The 19,149-nt window shown below is 37.5% G+C and overlaps 1 protein-coding gene across 1 annotated transcript; it reads right to left on the bottom strand.

Moving 5' to 3' along the window:
* Nucleotides 1-8,275: 8,275 nt before the first annotated feature.
* LOC108607207 (probable ATP-dependent RNA helicase CG8611) lies at nucleotides 8,276-18,914 on the bottom strand. Its single transcript, XM_017997872.1, has 6 exons — nucleotides 18,881-18,914; nucleotides 18,598-18,815; nucleotides 16,619-18,546; nucleotides 15,022-15,449; nucleotides 9,159-9,348; nucleotides 8,276-9,098 (listed from the first exon to the last, which is right to left on the bottom strand). Exons 2-6 carry the CDS (start codon nucleotides 18,775-18,777, stop codon nucleotides 8,867-8,869), a joined length of 2,958 nt encoding a protein of 985 aa, XP_017853361.1. The 5' UTR covers nucleotides 18,778-18,815; nucleotides 18,881-18,914; the 3' UTR covers nucleotides 8,276-8,866.
* Nucleotides 18,915-19,149: the final 235 nt, after the last annotated feature.

Raw genomic sequence — 19,149 nt, 5'->3', positions numbered from 1 at the left:
TGTAACTAATTTGTAGTACGAAATATACATAATATTACAAATTTTAGAACTGAGTACATGTAAATTTGTATTTTCTTATTTTTTATTCACCAAAAGTGTTTAGAATAATATTGTAATAGAAATGAATAGCATTTGTTTATTAGTTTAGTTTAGTTATAAGACGAGTAATATTTTTTATGATTTTAAACAAGACAACCAATTTAAGGCTATACTTTTTATTAATAAAATAATTTATCATTTGTTTTTCAAGCATTGAAATTTGCAATCTTTTGTATTATCTCTTTATACTGACTATGACTATGTTGTCATATTTAAGAGTTGTCTGGAGTTGGGCTTCAGTCCCGCAGCTCGATAAAGTAACGATCTTAGATATACTTTACTTATAGATGGACAAAGTAAAAACAAAATATTATAATTAAAGTAATCATATTTTAGCTAAAATATTTATTTGCTGCTCTGGCCGTTTGTAGTAACAAATGAATATATTTTTCTAGATCTACCTAACTTATGTCTATGTAAATTAAAGAAACTATTGTTTGCTATTAACTTTTAAATGCTGCAAAAAATCAAACAATATTTTCTTTATTCGAATTCTTTGTTAGTCAAAACTTAACTTATTCGAATGTGTTATAAAAAGACTTTTAATAATTTCTACTATGAAGTGTATTTTGTAGTTGGTCATTGGCTAGAGCATTTGCTTAGTTATTCCAGCGTAACGGAAGTATCGCTGCATGTTAACTAAAACTATGATTGCACTTGCCACTCCCACAAGTTCGTTCTGCCCCACGCCCCCCTTTTCTCATCATCCTTCGCTACTCTGGACTTTGCGTACGCTTTCTTTAAACGTCTGCGGCCGTGGGGCATCGTTGGCGGTCAGCGGCGGCTGTCGCAAATTATCAACAAATTAGACTTTTCGTCGAAGTCATTCTGTTGCGCTTGAGCTTGAGCTTGAGCTTCAGTTTCAGCTCTGTGTCTTGGCTTACAAGCGTTGGAACGGCATCATCATTTCATTTCATTTGCTTGCATGTCTCGTTGTCATTTTGCCGTTTTTGGCGGCGTCTGCCTTTTGGACCTCCGCACACATTTCTCAGCTCCTCAGCGCTCAGTCTCTCGTTTTATGGCTGCCGCCGCTGGTAAAGTGATTTCTTCAACGCTTTGTTAGCGCACAGGATTGATGCAGCTGTCATTAGGCGTTTTCGGCATAAACGGGTCTCAGAATAGCCAACAAAAAAAAAAAAACAATAATAATATACAGTATTTATATATGTATATATATTTGTATATATGCATATATAAGCGAGTGTTGAGCAGTTTGTAGTTCGCTCAGCCGTTTGCTAAATGCGTTTTTAACGTGCTTTTAATTGTCAGTTCGTTGAGCTGACGCTCACTCTCTCTGGTTCTCTGGTTGGTGGCTCGTTGGTTGGTTCGTTGGCTGGCTGGTGCCCCTCAGTTGCCTTCAGATCATAGCCCAAGACCGTGCGCAAATTAAATCAAATTGAAACTAATTAACATAAATAAATTTACACAAAATCCAATCGCAATATGCCTCGTTACAGGCTTTCACACTTAACGCTTCAGTGGTTTGCCCGCCAGCCCTTGACACGCCCCCTTCCATGCCTGCCCAGCCGCCCAGCCGCCACCCGCTAGTCTGACATTTACAAGCGACAACTGTCAAATTGGACAAGTTGCATTTGCAAATAAATAGATGGCACTCGTTCAAACGGAAACGGAAACTGACGGCAGCAGCAGCAGCAGCGACAGAGACAACTCATCATTGCGCCCAGTGAGTGCGAAAGAGAGACCCAGTGCTTGTAACGAAGGGTTAGAGGTTATGGAGTTTGGGGTCTGTCGAGTCCTTGCGCTTGGTGTCGCCCTCTTTCTCTCTCTCTCTCTCTCTCAGTCTCTGCTTCGATGCTCACGCTTAAAGTTTTAGGCGCAATGAAATTAATTGGATTTGCTTGCGTTTGCTGATGGCTGCTGTCTATGTCAGGATAAACTCTGGATGTAAGGCTAACCCAATGCCAGCAACAAAGCACACAGTTGCCTCAGTCTGTGTGTGTCTATAAGAATTTTAAACTGTGCGCTCGCCACATGCGGCGTATACGCAATGTAATTACAGCATAGCTCTTGTCCCTTACAGAACTCTGCATAGAACGCATCTAACCAAAAGTACAGTGGACACTAGCAAATTTCTAATTCGAATTTAACACACATTAAAAATTCTACGTAACGAATTTCGCAAATATTTTTAGAGATTTAAGCAAAGCATTAAAGAAACCAATTTTCTATTATTTGACTAAACTAAATTTTTAAAATTACTCCTTTAATAGATATATAATATATAAATGAATAAATTAACGTACATCAGCTGCTATAGCCATGGAATAGGCTAGCAAGTAATGCTATTATTATTCTTGAATAGCAAGTTATTTAAGTTTTTAGATAATTGTCAGCTTGCATATCTGAATATCTAGATGAAACCTATAGGCAGTATCAATGTCTAAAAACTTTACGATTCACACAAAGTAATTATTGCGCCTAACAAAAATATATAAACTTGTTTATTTAGATAAACGAGCAATCAAACTCATGTAACGAAAATTGTTAAGTATGTTATTTTTATATTTTTTTAACAAACAAACCAAAAAACATTGGACCGTTTTCAAAGCTTTGATTTTGTCGCTTAAATCTTTCCCCTGAAATGGAATCTCCTTAGCCTTGTCCTAAGACTTATTGAAAAATTAAAAATTTCAGAAAATTACAGAGACTCTTTTAATATAAAATGTATATTAATATAATTAATAATAAAATCTATGCATTGTATCTTTCTTTATATTTACTACGTGCTGCAATTTATGCTCTTAATTCTTTATAAATTTTAAATATAATCCTTTGATTTATATTTTTTCAATATGCACTTCTGCTTTTCTTGATTTCAGGTTTTATTACAAATAAATTTTAAACTAGAGATTAGCTGTATATTGTTTTATATGCACCCAAATTTATATTTTAAACAAGTCTAATAAGCTACAACTTGAACTTAATTGTGTATGGCAAATAAATAATTGTGAAATGATAATATTTTGTTAATGGACAGGATAACAAGTCTACTTGGACATGAAGTGCGTTGTTTACGGCTTTATTTGCGGTCTTGTCAAAGCAATCAACACAGTACTATACCGTTAGTCAGTCAGTTGCACATACAGTTAGTTTGCTGCTGGTGGTGGTGGTGGATTTTATTTACTTGCAAAAGCACCACCAAATGCCCCTGAAGGTAGCACCAACAAGCGAGTCGAGTCCAGGCATATATACATACATATAGATATCCTGACTGGAGCGTATCGTGTCTATCGCATCGTCAGCGCTTGTTGAGTTTATTTGCAGAATGATTTTTCAATAATTTATGTATGAACAACGTTGGAACGCCGACGACGACGACGTCGCAGCCACTTGATTTAATGTGCGGGGTGTTACTTTCAACACCCTCCCAATCGCCCCATAATAATAATAATAACAACAAACGGCTTGCAGCGGCAGCAACTAGAGCGACAACAACAACAACAGTGACAGCAAATAGTATTGGTGTGACAATGCAATTATAAATGGTGACAAAATAATTTCCGCCGCGTGATTTTTATGACAGTTGTGCGGACACATTCAGCTTGAATGCATCAGAGCCTTGAAAGCTTGAACTGAATGCGCTCTAATTGAATAAGCATTATATAGTTAATCGGCTCGAGCTCTGCCCATTCCCCATTCCCCCCGCCAGCCCATGCAGCCAGTTGAAGCAAATCATTATCCCTTGGCCTGTGCGCTGTCTTATTTCAAATGCCAATTTAATGAACTTAATTGGATATAAATCAAAACGAACAGCAAGCGAACGAACGAAAGAAACTAAAACGACCAAAACATAAAAATATAATTTAAGTTCATACCGATTTCCGGCCTCGTCTCTTGCTCTTGCTCTTTCGCCTGCTCTGTGTGGTGTGGTGTGGGTGCATGATCTACCCTTAGCTCCACTCATCTATCTCGCTCTCGCTCTCTTTGAAGCTATCTACCTATACTCCAACAGCAAATTGGCTGCTCCTGCTCTGCTCTGCCCAATGACGGCGCCACCAAATGAAATCATAATTTAAAGGGTGTCCGTGTGCAACGTCCTCCTCCCCATCCTCATCCTCATCCTCATCCTCGTCGTCGCCGTCTCGCGACCATCGCAAATTCATAAAAGCTTGTCATTTTGTGCACGTAATCCGCATTGCGTTATAATTGGAAATTGGAAATGTCTGAAGCAGCAGAATACAAAAATAATAATAATCAAAAAAAAAAAGAAATGAAATGAAATGAAATGAAACCACAACAGCGGAACCTGGGTAGTTCTACTTAAGTATGCGAATTATTTGTACCCCAACCCCAACCCCAGGCCCCACTACTTAACTGCCCATGCACTGTAGCTGTAACTGCAATTGGGCTGCTAATGAATCTAACAAGCTGCCAGCTTAAATATAAATAACTGAATATTTTAGATTTACAAACTTCAATTGCAGTTCAAAGCTACGTTGGAGCATTTGCTGTAACCCAACAATATCTGCTTGCATGTAATATATATTTAAATATGTCAATTTGTTATTTTTTTAAGTTAAGTTATGCATACAAGTAGCATACAATACATTTTCATCATTATTTTTGACGCATACTCAGTTTATTCAGTTCGTATTCATATTAGTTGCAGCACAAACTTAAGAAATCAAAATTAAAAACATAATACAAATTTTGAAATAACATACATATAATAAATAACTTTAAAAAGTGCGCGCCAAGAAATTAGTTTAGAACTATATTTTGGTAATGAAATGCTTTAGAATTGAGCATAGATGCTGACTAAAATCAGCATAAATCAAACTAACGAAATAAGATCTACAGCCTAAATATATAGCATAGACTTAAACTAGTTCAACAGCAACATATTGAAAGTACAATAAATATAATGGAATTATGTATTATTATTCACAAACAGTTCATACAGTCAAGCCTCGCTTGCTACCTCATCTCTTATCTCAGCATGTCATACTTGACTATTTTATTTAGCATTAGTTAAAATGTTCTTGCTTGGAAAATAACTTAGTTAATGATTAGTAACAATAAATAATAAAATAAAAATAGAATATATTCTAGAGTAATTTAATAAAAAGTTGCTGAGTTCTATAATAAGTATAGTAAAAATTATGTTAATAACTACTACTTATAATTATTTATATTTCTTACTCAGTGTGAGTAAATATTTGAAGCTTTGAAAAGAATAAGATTTCAAGTTTTCAAGTTTTCAAGCATGATCTGGTCTGGTCTCTAAAATATTTAATAATCTAATCTGCGCTATTTCTCAATGCCATAAGCTTTGCGAAATAAACTTTCGCTGTAGAATAGTTTAATGTATAAGAATTAAATAACATATTTGTGAGCTGTATAATAATAATATTGCGTATATATTGTATATAATTAAGGCTTATTGATGGTGCTACGTTTCAAATTGCATAACTTGTCAAATAGCATAATACAAACGTCGAGTATTAATCATGACTGATGTTGGGTGCTTGAGTTGTTGTTGTTGTTTTTTTTTTTATTTCCAGTTAGCTGCCACTTGGCACCTGCCAACTGGGCAACTGGCCAACTGCTACCTGTCGCACCACCCCCTACGCACAATTGTTAACGCCCACGGGTCAGAGCATTGTCATAATCAGCATAAAAACCTTTTTACGCAACCCGCTCCCCCCGCGCCCGCCACCACCAACGCCCACAAAAGCGAGTGGCAAGTGGCATAGAAATGATGACAGCTGTTGAGGGCTTAGCTCTGCTTTTTTTATTGGTACCTTGTCTACTACGCTTTTCAATTTGAATACGATAAAAAAAGGCGCATAGAGTGAGAGAAGCGTAAAAAAAGAAGCGAACCTGTAACACTTGCACCTGACCAAAGCGACAACAACAACAAAAGGCACAATGGCATTGTTAATACAGTCGCAACAACTTCATTACAAGCCACAGAGCCACCCCCAAGCACATGCCTCACTCCAGCCACAACCACTCCACAAGTCACAAAGTAAAGCAAAAAAGTGTTTGTAGTCTATCCACCCTGCCCCAAAGCTTGAGCCGGGGGGTTGCACTCAACTCACTCTCCCGCTGCTTGTCGTACGTCAATGGAAACTTGGGGTCAAGCCACTGGCTTTCTCATTGGCAGCGTGTCCGGCACATGGACAACCCCCAATAAGTGTCCACTGAGCGGCAAGGAGGATTTTAATTTACCCTAATGCGTCTATAATTCGAGCCATTAGTGCAATCACATTAGAAACGCTCGACCAACCCTTTCGACCAGCCAACAACAACACCCCAATGCAGCTCAATCAGCACTCAGCCGAAGATGAAATGCACTAAATAGTAAACTAGACTATTGTTATATTGACAAATTGACTACACATTCACATATGGCGCTTGAGCAACTCATGCTTTCTTTAATAAATCAATATATAACGCCAGATGATCTTAAATTTAAACAAACTGCTTAACAAGTGCTTAACTAAATTATAGTCTATGCTACTAGACTTGATTGTTTCTTGCAATTCACGGTCGTAAATATTTACGCTCAAAAAAGTCAAATAAAAAATGTATTACTCAAAATAAAAACCTTCAAAGTTTTAAATTTTAATATTATAATAATTTTTTATATAAAAATAATTTATTGTATTTAATAACTAGCATATTTTGCAGTCAACAAACATTAAAAAATGTAAACGAATTGCCAACATATTTAAATAAGTTATAATATATTAAAATTGATAAATATTTAATTGCACTTTAATAAATTGAATATTTTGCAGTTAAGAAACAACATTAAAATATCTTACAATTTTCGTATACAATAAATATATATATTTTTTTTTAATATTTATAAATTTAAATATATTTTGATTTTTTTCCTCAGAAGCATTCACCAAAATTTGTTGATCAAAAAATAATATGATCAAATGCATAAATTTTCGGCGTTGACAAAGCCTGGACTATAGCATTATATATTATATATAACATATCTTATATGAAAAAAAATTTTAAAATATATATATATATCCTCGTAAGTTATTTTATGTGTATTTTTATCAAAAAAAAAAAATTAATTCTAAGTCAGGGGTGCCCAGCCCATATACACTTCATGCCCATTTGTTTTACACTTGTGTATAGGGGGGCATAGGCTCACACATACAGTGCCCTTATATGGAACAACACAAGCATAGTATATTTTAATAGTGTGTCTGTGACTTGCAAGTGGCTTGGCTAGGGTTTTTGTTTTGATTTGTCTATGTTAGAGATCCCCATATTCAAATTGAAATTGACAAATCCATTTTTTCAGTGTCTTAAAGTTGACAACGTAATTCTTTTCTCATTATATATGTGTGTGTTTTTGTTCATATGTATTAGTGAGTGCCCTGCCGCATATGCATTAAAATATGTGTAAATATATATTCATATTTTCTTAAATATATTGAATCTATAGATTCGTATGTTATTTCATTAAATATTGTTTTAAATATATGTAAGTTATATATTTATTTTTAAAACTCTTAAATACACTGCATATATAAATTCGTAAATTTTTTTATTATACAATATATTTATTTAAATATATTTTCTTACAACAAAATAAGTTCTCAAATATATTGAGTCTAGTTATAAAATAGTTAATTATTATAAACAAATTTAACTAGTGTAAATTGATGGCAGTGGGCAAATCCTGTACAAAAACAAAAAATTATAATTATGCTTTGGAATTAAACAAAGTAATTGCACACGCTTAATGGAAAAAGCTAAAAATAAATTTGAATAGACAATAGTTAATGTCTGGGCCAGCTGCTATGATCTTAGCCAATTAGCTTTTGACTGTTGTGAGTAGCTGCAATAATATTTCAATTGTTGACACTCGCGCCAACTCGTCATTAGTTTAGTTTAGTGGCGACTTAATTGGCTGCTTTAACTTTCGACCAGGCAGACAGAGTGGACAAAAGCCAGGCTAATTAAAATGCAATCGTAGTGCGTCTAATTGGCACTACGACCGCCCGAACGACCGACCGAGCCACCCACCCACCGCCCGTTCGCCCATGGGTCACGGCACGTGTCCTGCGCAAATACGCTCGATTATAGCATAAAAAGTTTATGATTGTGTGTGTGTGTGTTTATATAAATATATAAAAGCACGTTTAATAATAATGTAAATGAAAGCAAATCGTTTGATTTTGTTGTGTATTTTTTGTTGCTGTATCAAGTTTATGTTTCATATTTATTTATGGCTTGTCCAACAAATTACGCGCTTCAGTTACACAAAAAGGCGGCTAACACGTGCCGTTAGCCAAGCCGCCCCGCCCCGCCCCACGCTCTAGAGCACAAAGTGTTTGACATTTTTTAAAACTGAATGAGTTTGCAGTGAGCGGAAAATGGATTTCTAATATTTTCTAAGAAAAAAAATAAAACCTTACATTAGATGCATCTAAAATGGGAATAAAAAAATAGGTTGAGAAATCAGATGGAAAGATGGAAAAAGAAAGATGAGAGCGGCTGTGGAGAGAATATGCTGGCAGCAACTTTTCCCGCAGGACGTCCGGACTTAAAAGTTGAGAAAAATGAAACTTTTATGAGCTAAGCCCGCTGACAACGGACGGACGGACGGACTGGCGTGTGTTCTTTATCATTTTCTTTTTAGCTGCTGCGGCGCACACAATTTTCTTTTCGATTAAATGCTTGAACAGCGCCCCAAAATGCTGCAAAGCGTGCTGAGCGCAGCAGCTCAATGGGTTATCCATTTTCCACCCAAGCTGCTCCTATGACTAACTTAAACTAGTTTGCGTTTCTTAGGCGCCGATAGAGCGGGCAGACCGCTATCGAACTCGGACATGAGCAGCGCACGCGATTTGTTGAGCTTCTTCATAAAGTGACCGCTGCCCGTTTGACGCTCTGCCTGCTGCTGCTGCTGCGGCTGACGCTGACGTCCAGCCTCGCCGCTCACTGTGGTGGTGAAGAGGCGACGCTTCTCACGCTTCCCTTGCTTCACCTTCTCGGGATCACTGCAGTTCAAAAATATATATAAGTAAATGCATTCATATTTTATTTAGTTGCACACTTACCGCTCCGTATAGGTCAAGCGATTGGTGGGTGGCGCCTCTTTGGGCGCTGCATAGTTCTTCAGAAACTTTGAGGGCGCCTCATTTAGGCCAAAACTTTTGGCAAAGTGTCCCATGTGAGCGCATTGCTTATTGAAAATTTCCTTAAGCTCCTTGGGAAATGTTTGATAGAACTTTAGCCACGAGGCAAAAGCTGAAAAGAGAGAGAGAGAGAGAGAGAGAGAGAAACACATAAATGAATTTACGTTAAGTTGAAAGCTGCAGTTGGAGTTTGTAGCATGTTAATGCTTTCAGAATTAATTGATGTGTTGGCTTAAGTGCCTGTCACACATACATGAGTGTGTCTGTGTCTGTGTCTGTGTGTGTAGCATTCATTACAAAATAAATTTGTTAAAATGACAAATGAGCAATGTCAGCAAAGGATTTTAGCTTCCCTTCATTGTCGTCGCTCGTCTCTCTCTGTGTGTGTGAGTGTGTGTGGTTATCCACAATTGTTGTTGTGGGCATGTCCTTGCTAATTACGCAGCACTTATGCCAAAGGCAATGCCAAAATTTTACAACAATGATATCAAATTACCAGCGTGTGTGCCAGCGTCAGACCGAAAAGACCGCAATTGTTATACAGTACTCCACACACACACACACACACACACACAAACACACATACATATGGCAAGTGATAAGCATCTGGGAAATATGTAAATGTGATGCGATGTGAACTGCTGATGAAAATGTAATGCAATCAAATATAAAATAAAAACAGCCAGCTGTATTTTTATGTGTGTGTGTGTGTGTGTGTGTAAGGGAGTCGTATACATATCTCTCTCTCTCTCTTTAGTGAAACTGATCAACAATAAAAAGCAATTGTTTAACAAATTACAAATGATCTGAGAGCACAACACTCCAAGAGTTCCTGACAATTTAATCGCTAGAGTCTCACAGTGGTAAAAAGTTCTTTTAAAACTGTACAGAATCAAAGAATGTAATGAGCATATCGTAAATAGAATATTACTATATTATTATAGAAAATATTATTTTAAACTGTAGAGAGTACAGTGGTGGCAAACCGATTTAGTAGGCATGCTAGCATCGACTATTTTATTGCAGTTTGATTCTTTCGGTTCTGAACGATTCTCCAAATTTTCAGGCACACTTTTCAGTAAGCATTTAATACAATCAACATCCCTAGAAGCAGAAGATACCAAAATTTCTAAGGACCTAAACCCTTTTATACGATTTTCATTTATCTGTCAATTAGAATTATAAGCAATGACATCTTAGTTCTGCGATCAATCAGAGAAAAAGCAATTTAGAAACCAATAAAATTTACACAAAAGAAATAGCACTAACTGTAAGTAAACTATTAAAGAATACTTCTAAAATATTGGGAAAATAAAAAAACCCAAGAAGTCAATTGTAATTTTCAAACTTCTCATTGATTTTATAGAACATTAAAAATATCGTCGTGCTTATATCGGAAGACACAAAGTATGAAGACAATATTCCGATTTAACTGCATGGAGCTCTTAATCTGGGTTGGCTATAAGCGAATTCTCAACCACTGTGCAGTCGTAGCTTGTTCTCGGTGGGAGTTTGTTAGTATTTTAGCATCCAGTTTTCCTATATAAGGACGCATCGATGTACATTTTATGTACCAAGTCTGTCGGTTGTTCCCGCTTGTATTTCGCAGTAATACAAAACATCCTATCGGACTTGAGTCTTAATGAGTCGTAAGCCACAAAGAATGAAACCAATTAATTTAAAATTCAAACTATGCACCATTTTCCGATTTAATTGCTTGAATTTCTCTACGTCATATAGCTTGCTTTTGACTATTGACGCATTTTCAACCACTGTGCCGAGCACAGTGCTTGCCTTTTAGCTTTCAGGTCCTGACGCTTTTTGCCTCTGGTGCGGCACAAGTCTCAAAGTCAGACCATTGTCTTTTGGGGCTGGCTGCTTAATTGCCGCGAATGCGATTAGAGTCAAGTGGCAGACATTAAACAAACAATAAGTATGACGAGCGTTGCCGGATGTTTGGAGACGTCTGCAAGCCGGAAGTTGTGAATAAAATTAATGTCATTCGAGCTGTATGGGGTTGACCCATAGCCATAGCCCTCTCATAATCCAGCAAAATCCCGAAGCCCAACATAAACCGCACAAAATGGCTTTTTATGCCACTTTAGACATTCACCCTTCAGCACCCTTCTCGCTCGCCCCCCCACCTAACGCCAATGTCCAATGACTTCGACAAGCCATTGTGGTGCTCAGACTGAGACTGAGACGGAGACGGAGTCAGTGGGGGCGGTGTTTGGCTAATGTGAGCAGCGTCGTCGTCGGATATTTTAATAAAGCGCGCGTGTCCATGCGGTTTCGCTTGTTCCTGCCACTGTGTAGGCGTGGCAAATTGTTGTGATTGTTTTCTTTTGCGACTCCCCTGCTATATGGGGTGGGTGTGCAAAAGTGCGAAGGGTTCCCTTAGCTTGACAATATTTTGCGTTGCTTCTGGTTTTTCCAATATTTACCGCCACGTCCACCAAATTGTTTAATATGTATTGCACTTAAGTGGATAATGTTTAAAATATTTATGTATGAAATATTGCGCTGTCAGTTATAGAAAGTCTTAATCGCATTATCTGAACCATGAAGCTGATTAAGATTTCAAATGCATTATGCACATTACGTATGAAGTAAATTTATTCCGAAATATAAGATGTATACATTAATTGAATGTTTTTCATTAAGTTTAATAAGATTTTGAATATCTAAAATAGAGCTGAAATCTGAGAAAAAAGTAGATTACTTTCAGTTTCAGATTTCGAAGGTGAAATTGCGTCCAAAGAAATAAAAATCAAATATCATATATCTTGAAGAATACAAACAATAAATTTGTAGACAGATAAACTCAAGAAACCATTTGGAATCCAAAATTTTACCTTAGCAACTTCATTCTGGAACTAAATTGATGAAACTACACAAGAGTTTCTCCTTGAACAGATATTTATAGAATGAATATTTTGGTGGACCTCAATAAAATAATTATCTGTTATTAAAGAATGTAGCAATCAGCATCGAATCAAGTAACATTTTATTGTATTCTATTCTATTCTATTGATTCAAAAATTTCTCAACAACTGATTGTTGTTCATCAATTGCAATAATAACTAAAAGCGCTACAAATTGAATTTACAAACAATGCGATGTTAGTTCTGCGATTAGTCAGAGGAAGAGCAATACCGAAAAGATTTTATTGTTATTATATTATAATTAAATTTCAATGAGTCCGTTTCAATTTACAATAAGAACTTCATATGTAAGCAAATTTGGAAATAAAAAACTTAAAACCCAAATGGATTGGACGTTGTAAATTTGTAGCTAAGATTCTGTTTGAAGAAATAGCACCAAAGGTCAATAGAAGTACAAGCATAAGTTGATAGAAAATAGACAAATTCAAAAAGTCAATTGTAATTTGCAGTTTCCCTAGCTAACATGCCAACTTCATAGTGAAACTAAAGAGCAGCTTTGCTCCTCCAACTCATATTCACATGTGTTTCTCTAACTAGGATATGTTTGTTGTGTGGGCACTTAGCTGCTTCTACTTTACGCTCCTGCAATTGCAGCTGCAGCTTACTCTCTCTTTCTCGCTGTTGCTCTGTGTTGTTGTTTTTTTGTTACTGTTGTCTTTCTAACTGCTTTTATCTGCTGCTTTGTACAGTTTTGTTCAAGCGTAATACTTTTTAATGGCTTTTTGATTGGACGCACAGCAGCAAGAGCAACCCCTCCCTCTCTCTCTCGCTCACACTCTCTTTCTCGCTCTATCGTCTAACGCTATGCAGCAGCAGCCCACTCTGGCTTTGTGCATAGTCACCTCCTTTGGGTTCGCTCTCAAGTTTTGCCAAGTGGCTTCCTGCCTTGACGCTTGACTCGGCGCTTAAGTGCAATTTGAGCTGCCATTTCGGCTGGCTGCCTTTAGTGCGTGTATACCCCCCCCCCCTCTCTCACTCTCTCCCTCTCTCTCTCCTCTCTCTCTCTCTCACTCTCACTCTCCACACTCCTCTCCTGCCTGACTAAACTCTCTTTTGCTCTTGCAGCTACAACAACATCATAAGCTTTATCATCAACTGCTTGCGCTTGTTGTTTTGCCATTGTTTTGCCTTTTGCCTGTCTCTTCATATATATGTGTGTGTGTGTGTGTGTGTTGCGAGTATTTGGCACAATTTCCGTTTCCTGTTTTGCCAGTTGTCGCTGCTCTCATATTTTTCTGCTTATGATTCATTTCGCATTCAATTCAACGGGGCGTGCCAGTTCGTAAGTTCAATTCAAATCAGTTTGCTTATAAGTTTTTTTTCTTCTTTTACTTCTTTTCTCGTTATTTTAATGCTTTCATTTTATTTTTATGATTATGATTCAATCAAAGCTCTTCTAGGCGACCACAACAACCCTTTCGATTTATGCTTCCTAGCTCCGGGGTGGGGGTTGGATTGCTTTCGTTCGTTTGTGTGTGTGGTTAAGGGCGTTGCGACCGCCTTAGTAACATCTAATTAACTTTTTTTTCTACACAGCGCTGCAATTACAACTTCAACAGGACATTAACATGCTGATGGTTGGGGCTAACAACAACACAAAGCCGAGAAAGTCACATGACCACAACGCTAACAGACAGATACACTTACCCTAGAGACAAATATTTATAGACCATATATTTATCCAAAAAAAAAACTTCTTTTTTACAAAGTTTTCAATAACATTTGGTTTACTTTCATTCATAACTTTGAATCTTCCTTTGATTTTAATATTCCTTAAGCATTGAATGCCAAACCAGACATAAAGTCTAAACTCTAAATGTCAGAATATATTTAAATAATTCTTTTTCCATCAAAAGTTTTAAACAATTTAAAGCATTGAATGCTTAACAAGAGTTGAATCTAAATATAGCAGAATATATTAAAAATCACCAGTTCTGGATTATTCCAATTTTCTGTTGAATTCTAAAAAGCGAAATGGAAACTTTATGTGCTCGCTATTAATTTAAATTAATTTTCAACACTTGTCGACTTAAATGCCTTGCAGAGATAAACTCTAATTCTTAAACTTCTATTTTTCAGAAGACGTCATTACTTCTTTTACTTTTTTTTTTCTTTTTTAGATTTACATATGGCTTTAGCATTGATTGATTGACCTACAACTAAGATTCTAAATAATACAATACATACGAAATCAGCAGTTCTATATTATTCCAAAATACGATGAAATTCTATATAGCCAAATGAAAGCTTTATGCGATTCCCATTATACCCGTTATTGGTAGTGAGTGTATTTCGTTATAAAAAGGACGAAAATAACGGTGCGTTGACGACAGGAGCTCTGTGGTCACTTCACACACACAGACACACAAAGGAGAGTGGGAGAGATAGAGAGTGAGGTGGGCGGGCGTGCGGCTTTTGACACGCAATCGAAATTAACTTCAAATATGAAATAATTTTTGTGTTTTTAACGCGCGTTGCCTTCCATAAGCCAAAGCCAACGCGCGGACAACAGGCGCAAGTGGGCGATCGGACGAAAGGTGGGCGTGCCGCGAACGTCCAACTTATAATTGGAAAACAGCAGCAGCAGCAGTAGCGGAGTGTCTCTGCAGCTATCTCGCTTGCACTTAGGCTAACTCTTTGTCTGTGTTTGAGTGTTGTTAATTTTTTCTCTACAGCCCTTCAAATGGTGTTGTAAAAAAAAAAGACATAATTACAAAGTTAATATACTTTGGTGAAAGGATTAAATTGCTAGTTGCGTTTGCACGATTGTATTAGTGTGTGTGTGTGTGTGTGTGTGTGTATGTACAGTGGTAACTGCCATAGAAACGAGACAAACTTACCGCTTTTTGAATGATCACGCAGCTCGCGATCTCCCTCCACAAGGGATTGGAATTTATGCTGTAAATTGGATGCTGCCTCCTGCACTGTATGCGCCTCATTATCGCACTTGAGCAGTGCATCCAAATATTTATACATGTCGCCCTGGGCAATGCGTATGCGCTTGTCCTCCAAGCGACGCACGAATTTCGCCTCACTGGGCGCCAGGAAGAGCACAGCGCGACCGCGACGCCCAGCGCGTGCAGTACGTCCGACGCGATGCACAAAGTCCGCCGTAGTGTGCGGTGGCGTGTACTGTATGACAAAGCTCACGTCCGGCACATCAATGCCACGGCCAGAAATGTCTGTGGTAAGCAGCACGCAGCTGTTGCACTTGCGGAAACTTTGGAAAACCCCAGAGCGTTCAGTTTGCGTCATGGAGCCATGGAGTCTATAATAAAAAAATAATTGTTCAATTAAAATCTCCTGTTATAATGTATACCGTAAATTGATAGCAATAATCTAAAATACCCCACGAAGTCCTTTATCCCCCAATCTTATTATTTCGCTATAATATATACCGTAAATTGATACAATCAATAATCTAAAATACCCTTCGAAACCCTTTATCCCCCCGATCTAATTACCTTGCTACTATATATACCTTAATCAGAGAAGGTAATCTAAATTATCCTCTAAAATCTATTAACGTTTTTCGCTAAAATTATAGCTAACGGACACTTCCCTTGATCAACGTCATTGGGTTTCAGCCATGAAAAAATATGTATATAAATTTCGACAAGAATATTTAAAAATGAATTCAAATAATAAATTAAATAAATATTGAACAGATATTGAAATTTGAAATATTAAAAAAACAGTGTTTAGCTATTTAATACTCCATATTCATTTGTTCAAGACTATTTTAAAGCGTAATATTTCTATTTGAGACACATTAAGTCTTGTCTTTTAAAAATTAAAATAAATAAAGAAATGTTTAAAATAGGACTAAGTTTACTTAGACTTACTATACAAATTTAAAAGAGAAAGTTTAATAAAAACAATGTTAAACAAGAAGAAAATAAATATAGGTTTCATCCAAAATAAACTTTTAATAAAAAATGTTAACCTATTAATACAAAAACAAATAAAGTTAGCTTATGCAATCAGTTAATATTGATAGGCCCCATCCTAAATAGATTTTTAATAGAACTTTAATTTAAAAATAAAAGCTTTTGAAAATTTTAGAGCAAATTAAATTTAAAAAATGTAGAATAAATTGAAAAATGAAATAAATTTAAATTAAATGTATTTATTAGCAAGAAGACAGTTTGATTGCTGCACTAGTTTTGATATTCATTTCACTAAATATTTGTTGAAGAACTTTTTTAAAAGACTTTACCTCTATTTCTTTATCCTTCGCGGTAATATCTTATCTTTTCTTGATGAGATGTTATAGTTAAAATAATATTTTATTCAGTAAATTTAAAAAGATAATATTATATTATGATGATATTATATGATATAATTTCAGTCAAAGGGAATATGATAAATCATATTAAATTTAAATACGGTTATAAAATTTTTTTAAATAAAATTATATAAAATAAGTTCACTTACTTGAAAAAACGCAATCCTTTAAGCAAGGGAGCGTCTTGGTTACTGTCCAACTCGGCGTCCTGCTCATCGTCGTCATCGAGCACGCGGCTGGTGAGCACCTCATTGAGCATGTCAGAATGTAGATTGACCATCTCCGTGGTGGCCATAAACACAATGGCTTTGAACTTTGTGGGCTGCGCTGCCAGCTCTGTAGCCAGCAAAGCAGAGAGTGTGCACAAGCGCAGCTTGGGCGGCACTACCAAATAGCTTAACTGCAAGTTCTCTGGTATGGTCAAGACACCGGTAATATCCTCGAGATATTCGCCCAGACTCTCCTGCTGCTGAGCCTCAATGATGTGCTTGTCATAGCCATTGCCATGCTTGAGAGCAGCGCCAGCGGCCTCATCGCTGTTGTCTATATAGACAGGCTCCTTGAGGGCCAATCCTGCCAGCTGCTGCACTTGACTGGTCAGCGTGGCGCTGAGCAACATGCTTTGCAGCGCTTTGGGAGACTCTTCAGTGTTCTCGCTGCGCTGCTTGGCGATGGCCTCCACCAGCTGCTTGACATCGCGCTCATAGCCCAGCTCGAGCATGCGATCGGCTTCATCAATGACTAGAAACTGCAGCTTGTTCAGCTTGAAGCTTTCGGTGTGCAGCAAGTGATCCACCAGACGTCCAGGTGTGCCCAGCAGCACATTGATGCCGCGTCGCAGACGCACCTTTTCGTTCTTGCGCTTCTCGCCGCCCACAAAAGCTCCGGGCACAATCCAGTTGAATGGCTTGAGCAGCTTGTTGAACAGCTCGAGCGTCTGCAGCGCCAGCTCATGGGTGGGCACAACAATCAAGGCCAGTATGCCATCCGTACGTTGGATGTGCGGTTCCTGCGCCTGCATGCGTTGCACCATGGGCAAGGCATAAGCCAAGGTTTTGCCCGAGCCGGTCTGGCTACGAACCATTACATTTTTGCCAGCCAGCATGTGAGGCAAGCTCTTCTCCTGCACTGTAGTCAGCAGGGTAATGCCTAGTAGCTCCTTTAGATTCTTAACTAAATGTGGATGCAGCTTTTGAGTCTCCATTTTGGTCTGTGTAAAGATAGTCTCTTTAATTGGCTTGACGGCACGTTGACCGAGCTCCTTCAATGCAACCAAATCACTCTTGTCAAAGAGCCCAATCTTCTTCACGCGTGCTCGACTCTCAGCTGGAGTTGACTTGGTCTCGGCCTTTTGCTTGTTTGGCTTAGCTTTGGTCACTTTGTTGGCCATTTCCGATTCTGCTTCTGAATCAGCGTCTTCATTACCTTTTTGCTCAGATTGTTCTGCGTCTGATGCTTCATCCCAATGCGTTCCATTTGTCTTTGACTGTTGCGCCTCATCTTCCGACTGTTTCTCTTCGTGCGTAGGCTGCTCTGCGGCGCGCTTCTTTTTATATTCTTCATCCATTTGCGCTTTGAACAAATCACCTGCTCGTGGCTGTTTGTTCGGATTCTCCAGGCGCTTCTTGCCACCCAGTGCCTCCTTTAGCTGACGCTTGCTTATGCCGCTTGCAACTACTTTTGTCTCGTTTTTCGTTGACACAGATTTTGCAGGCGCCTTGGGAATCACTGGCTTTATATCTATATTAAAAGTGAAGTCATCATTGCCTGCGTTGGTACTAAGATTGCGTGTAGCTGCTGGTATTTCAACTTGCTTCGAGATTGCCTTTGCTTTTGGCTTTGGCATCATTGATGGATTGGATGGCTTTTCAGCTAATATAGCTTGTTTGATTTTCTTTGGCTTAGGCTCGGCTTCATTGTTAGGTTGGGACTCCGTAGCCTTTGCTGTGGTCACAGCACGTTTACGCATCACTAGAGCCTTCACTTTGAGCTTGTCAGTAGTGAACTGGAAGCTAGCCTCTGAACTGTTGTTAGCTGCACGCTTCATGACCTTTGAAGTAACGCTTAGAACACGCTCCTGTAAATAAATATAAGTCAGTATATATTTCTATGATCTGTGCACTCTTACTTTTTTCGGCTTTTTCGGGTTTTTCTTTATATTGTGAATATTAAGCACAATATTGTCAGACATCGTGCCGCGTTTGTTGTTAATATTCGGAATATAAAAAACGTGCGCGCATCCAACAACAGCTGATTGCAGGGCTGCTGCTTTCTTACGCAAATAATCGATACGCTCCGTACGATACATCGTGCAATTTAAATATATTTTGCCGCTCAAAAGCGAATCTATTCCGTAACAGTACTATTACTTGAAATTGTGCTTAACTGCCAGTTCAGCAATCAATACTTACAAAGTTGCAGATATTTATTTCGTTATTTCTAGGCCTATTTAGAAATAAGTAAATGTTATTATTATTTAATTACCAATATCGATTAATGTTATTGAGATATGCGTGAGCAAAGTGGCAACGCTGGCGAATATTTTGAATATGAGCGCCAAATTGGTTAATCAGCATCGCTTAGGATTTCGCTTTTAATGTAAACTTTACACTCTAACGGCAGCAATCATAAATATAAATTTAATTTAAGCAAGCATATTGATTTTAAACTATTTGTCAAA

This window comes from Drosophila busckii, chromosome X (genome assembly GCF_011750605.1).
Source record: "Drosophila busckii strain San Diego stock center, stock number 13000-0081.31 chromosome X, ASM1175060v1, whole genome shotgun sequence".
Taxonomy (NCBI): Eukaryota; Metazoa; Arthropoda; class Insecta; order Diptera; family Drosophilidae; genus Drosophila; species Drosophila busckii.
The sequence above is the reverse complement of the archived record's forward strand: the minus strand, read 5'-3'. Positions and strand labels throughout refer to the sequence as shown.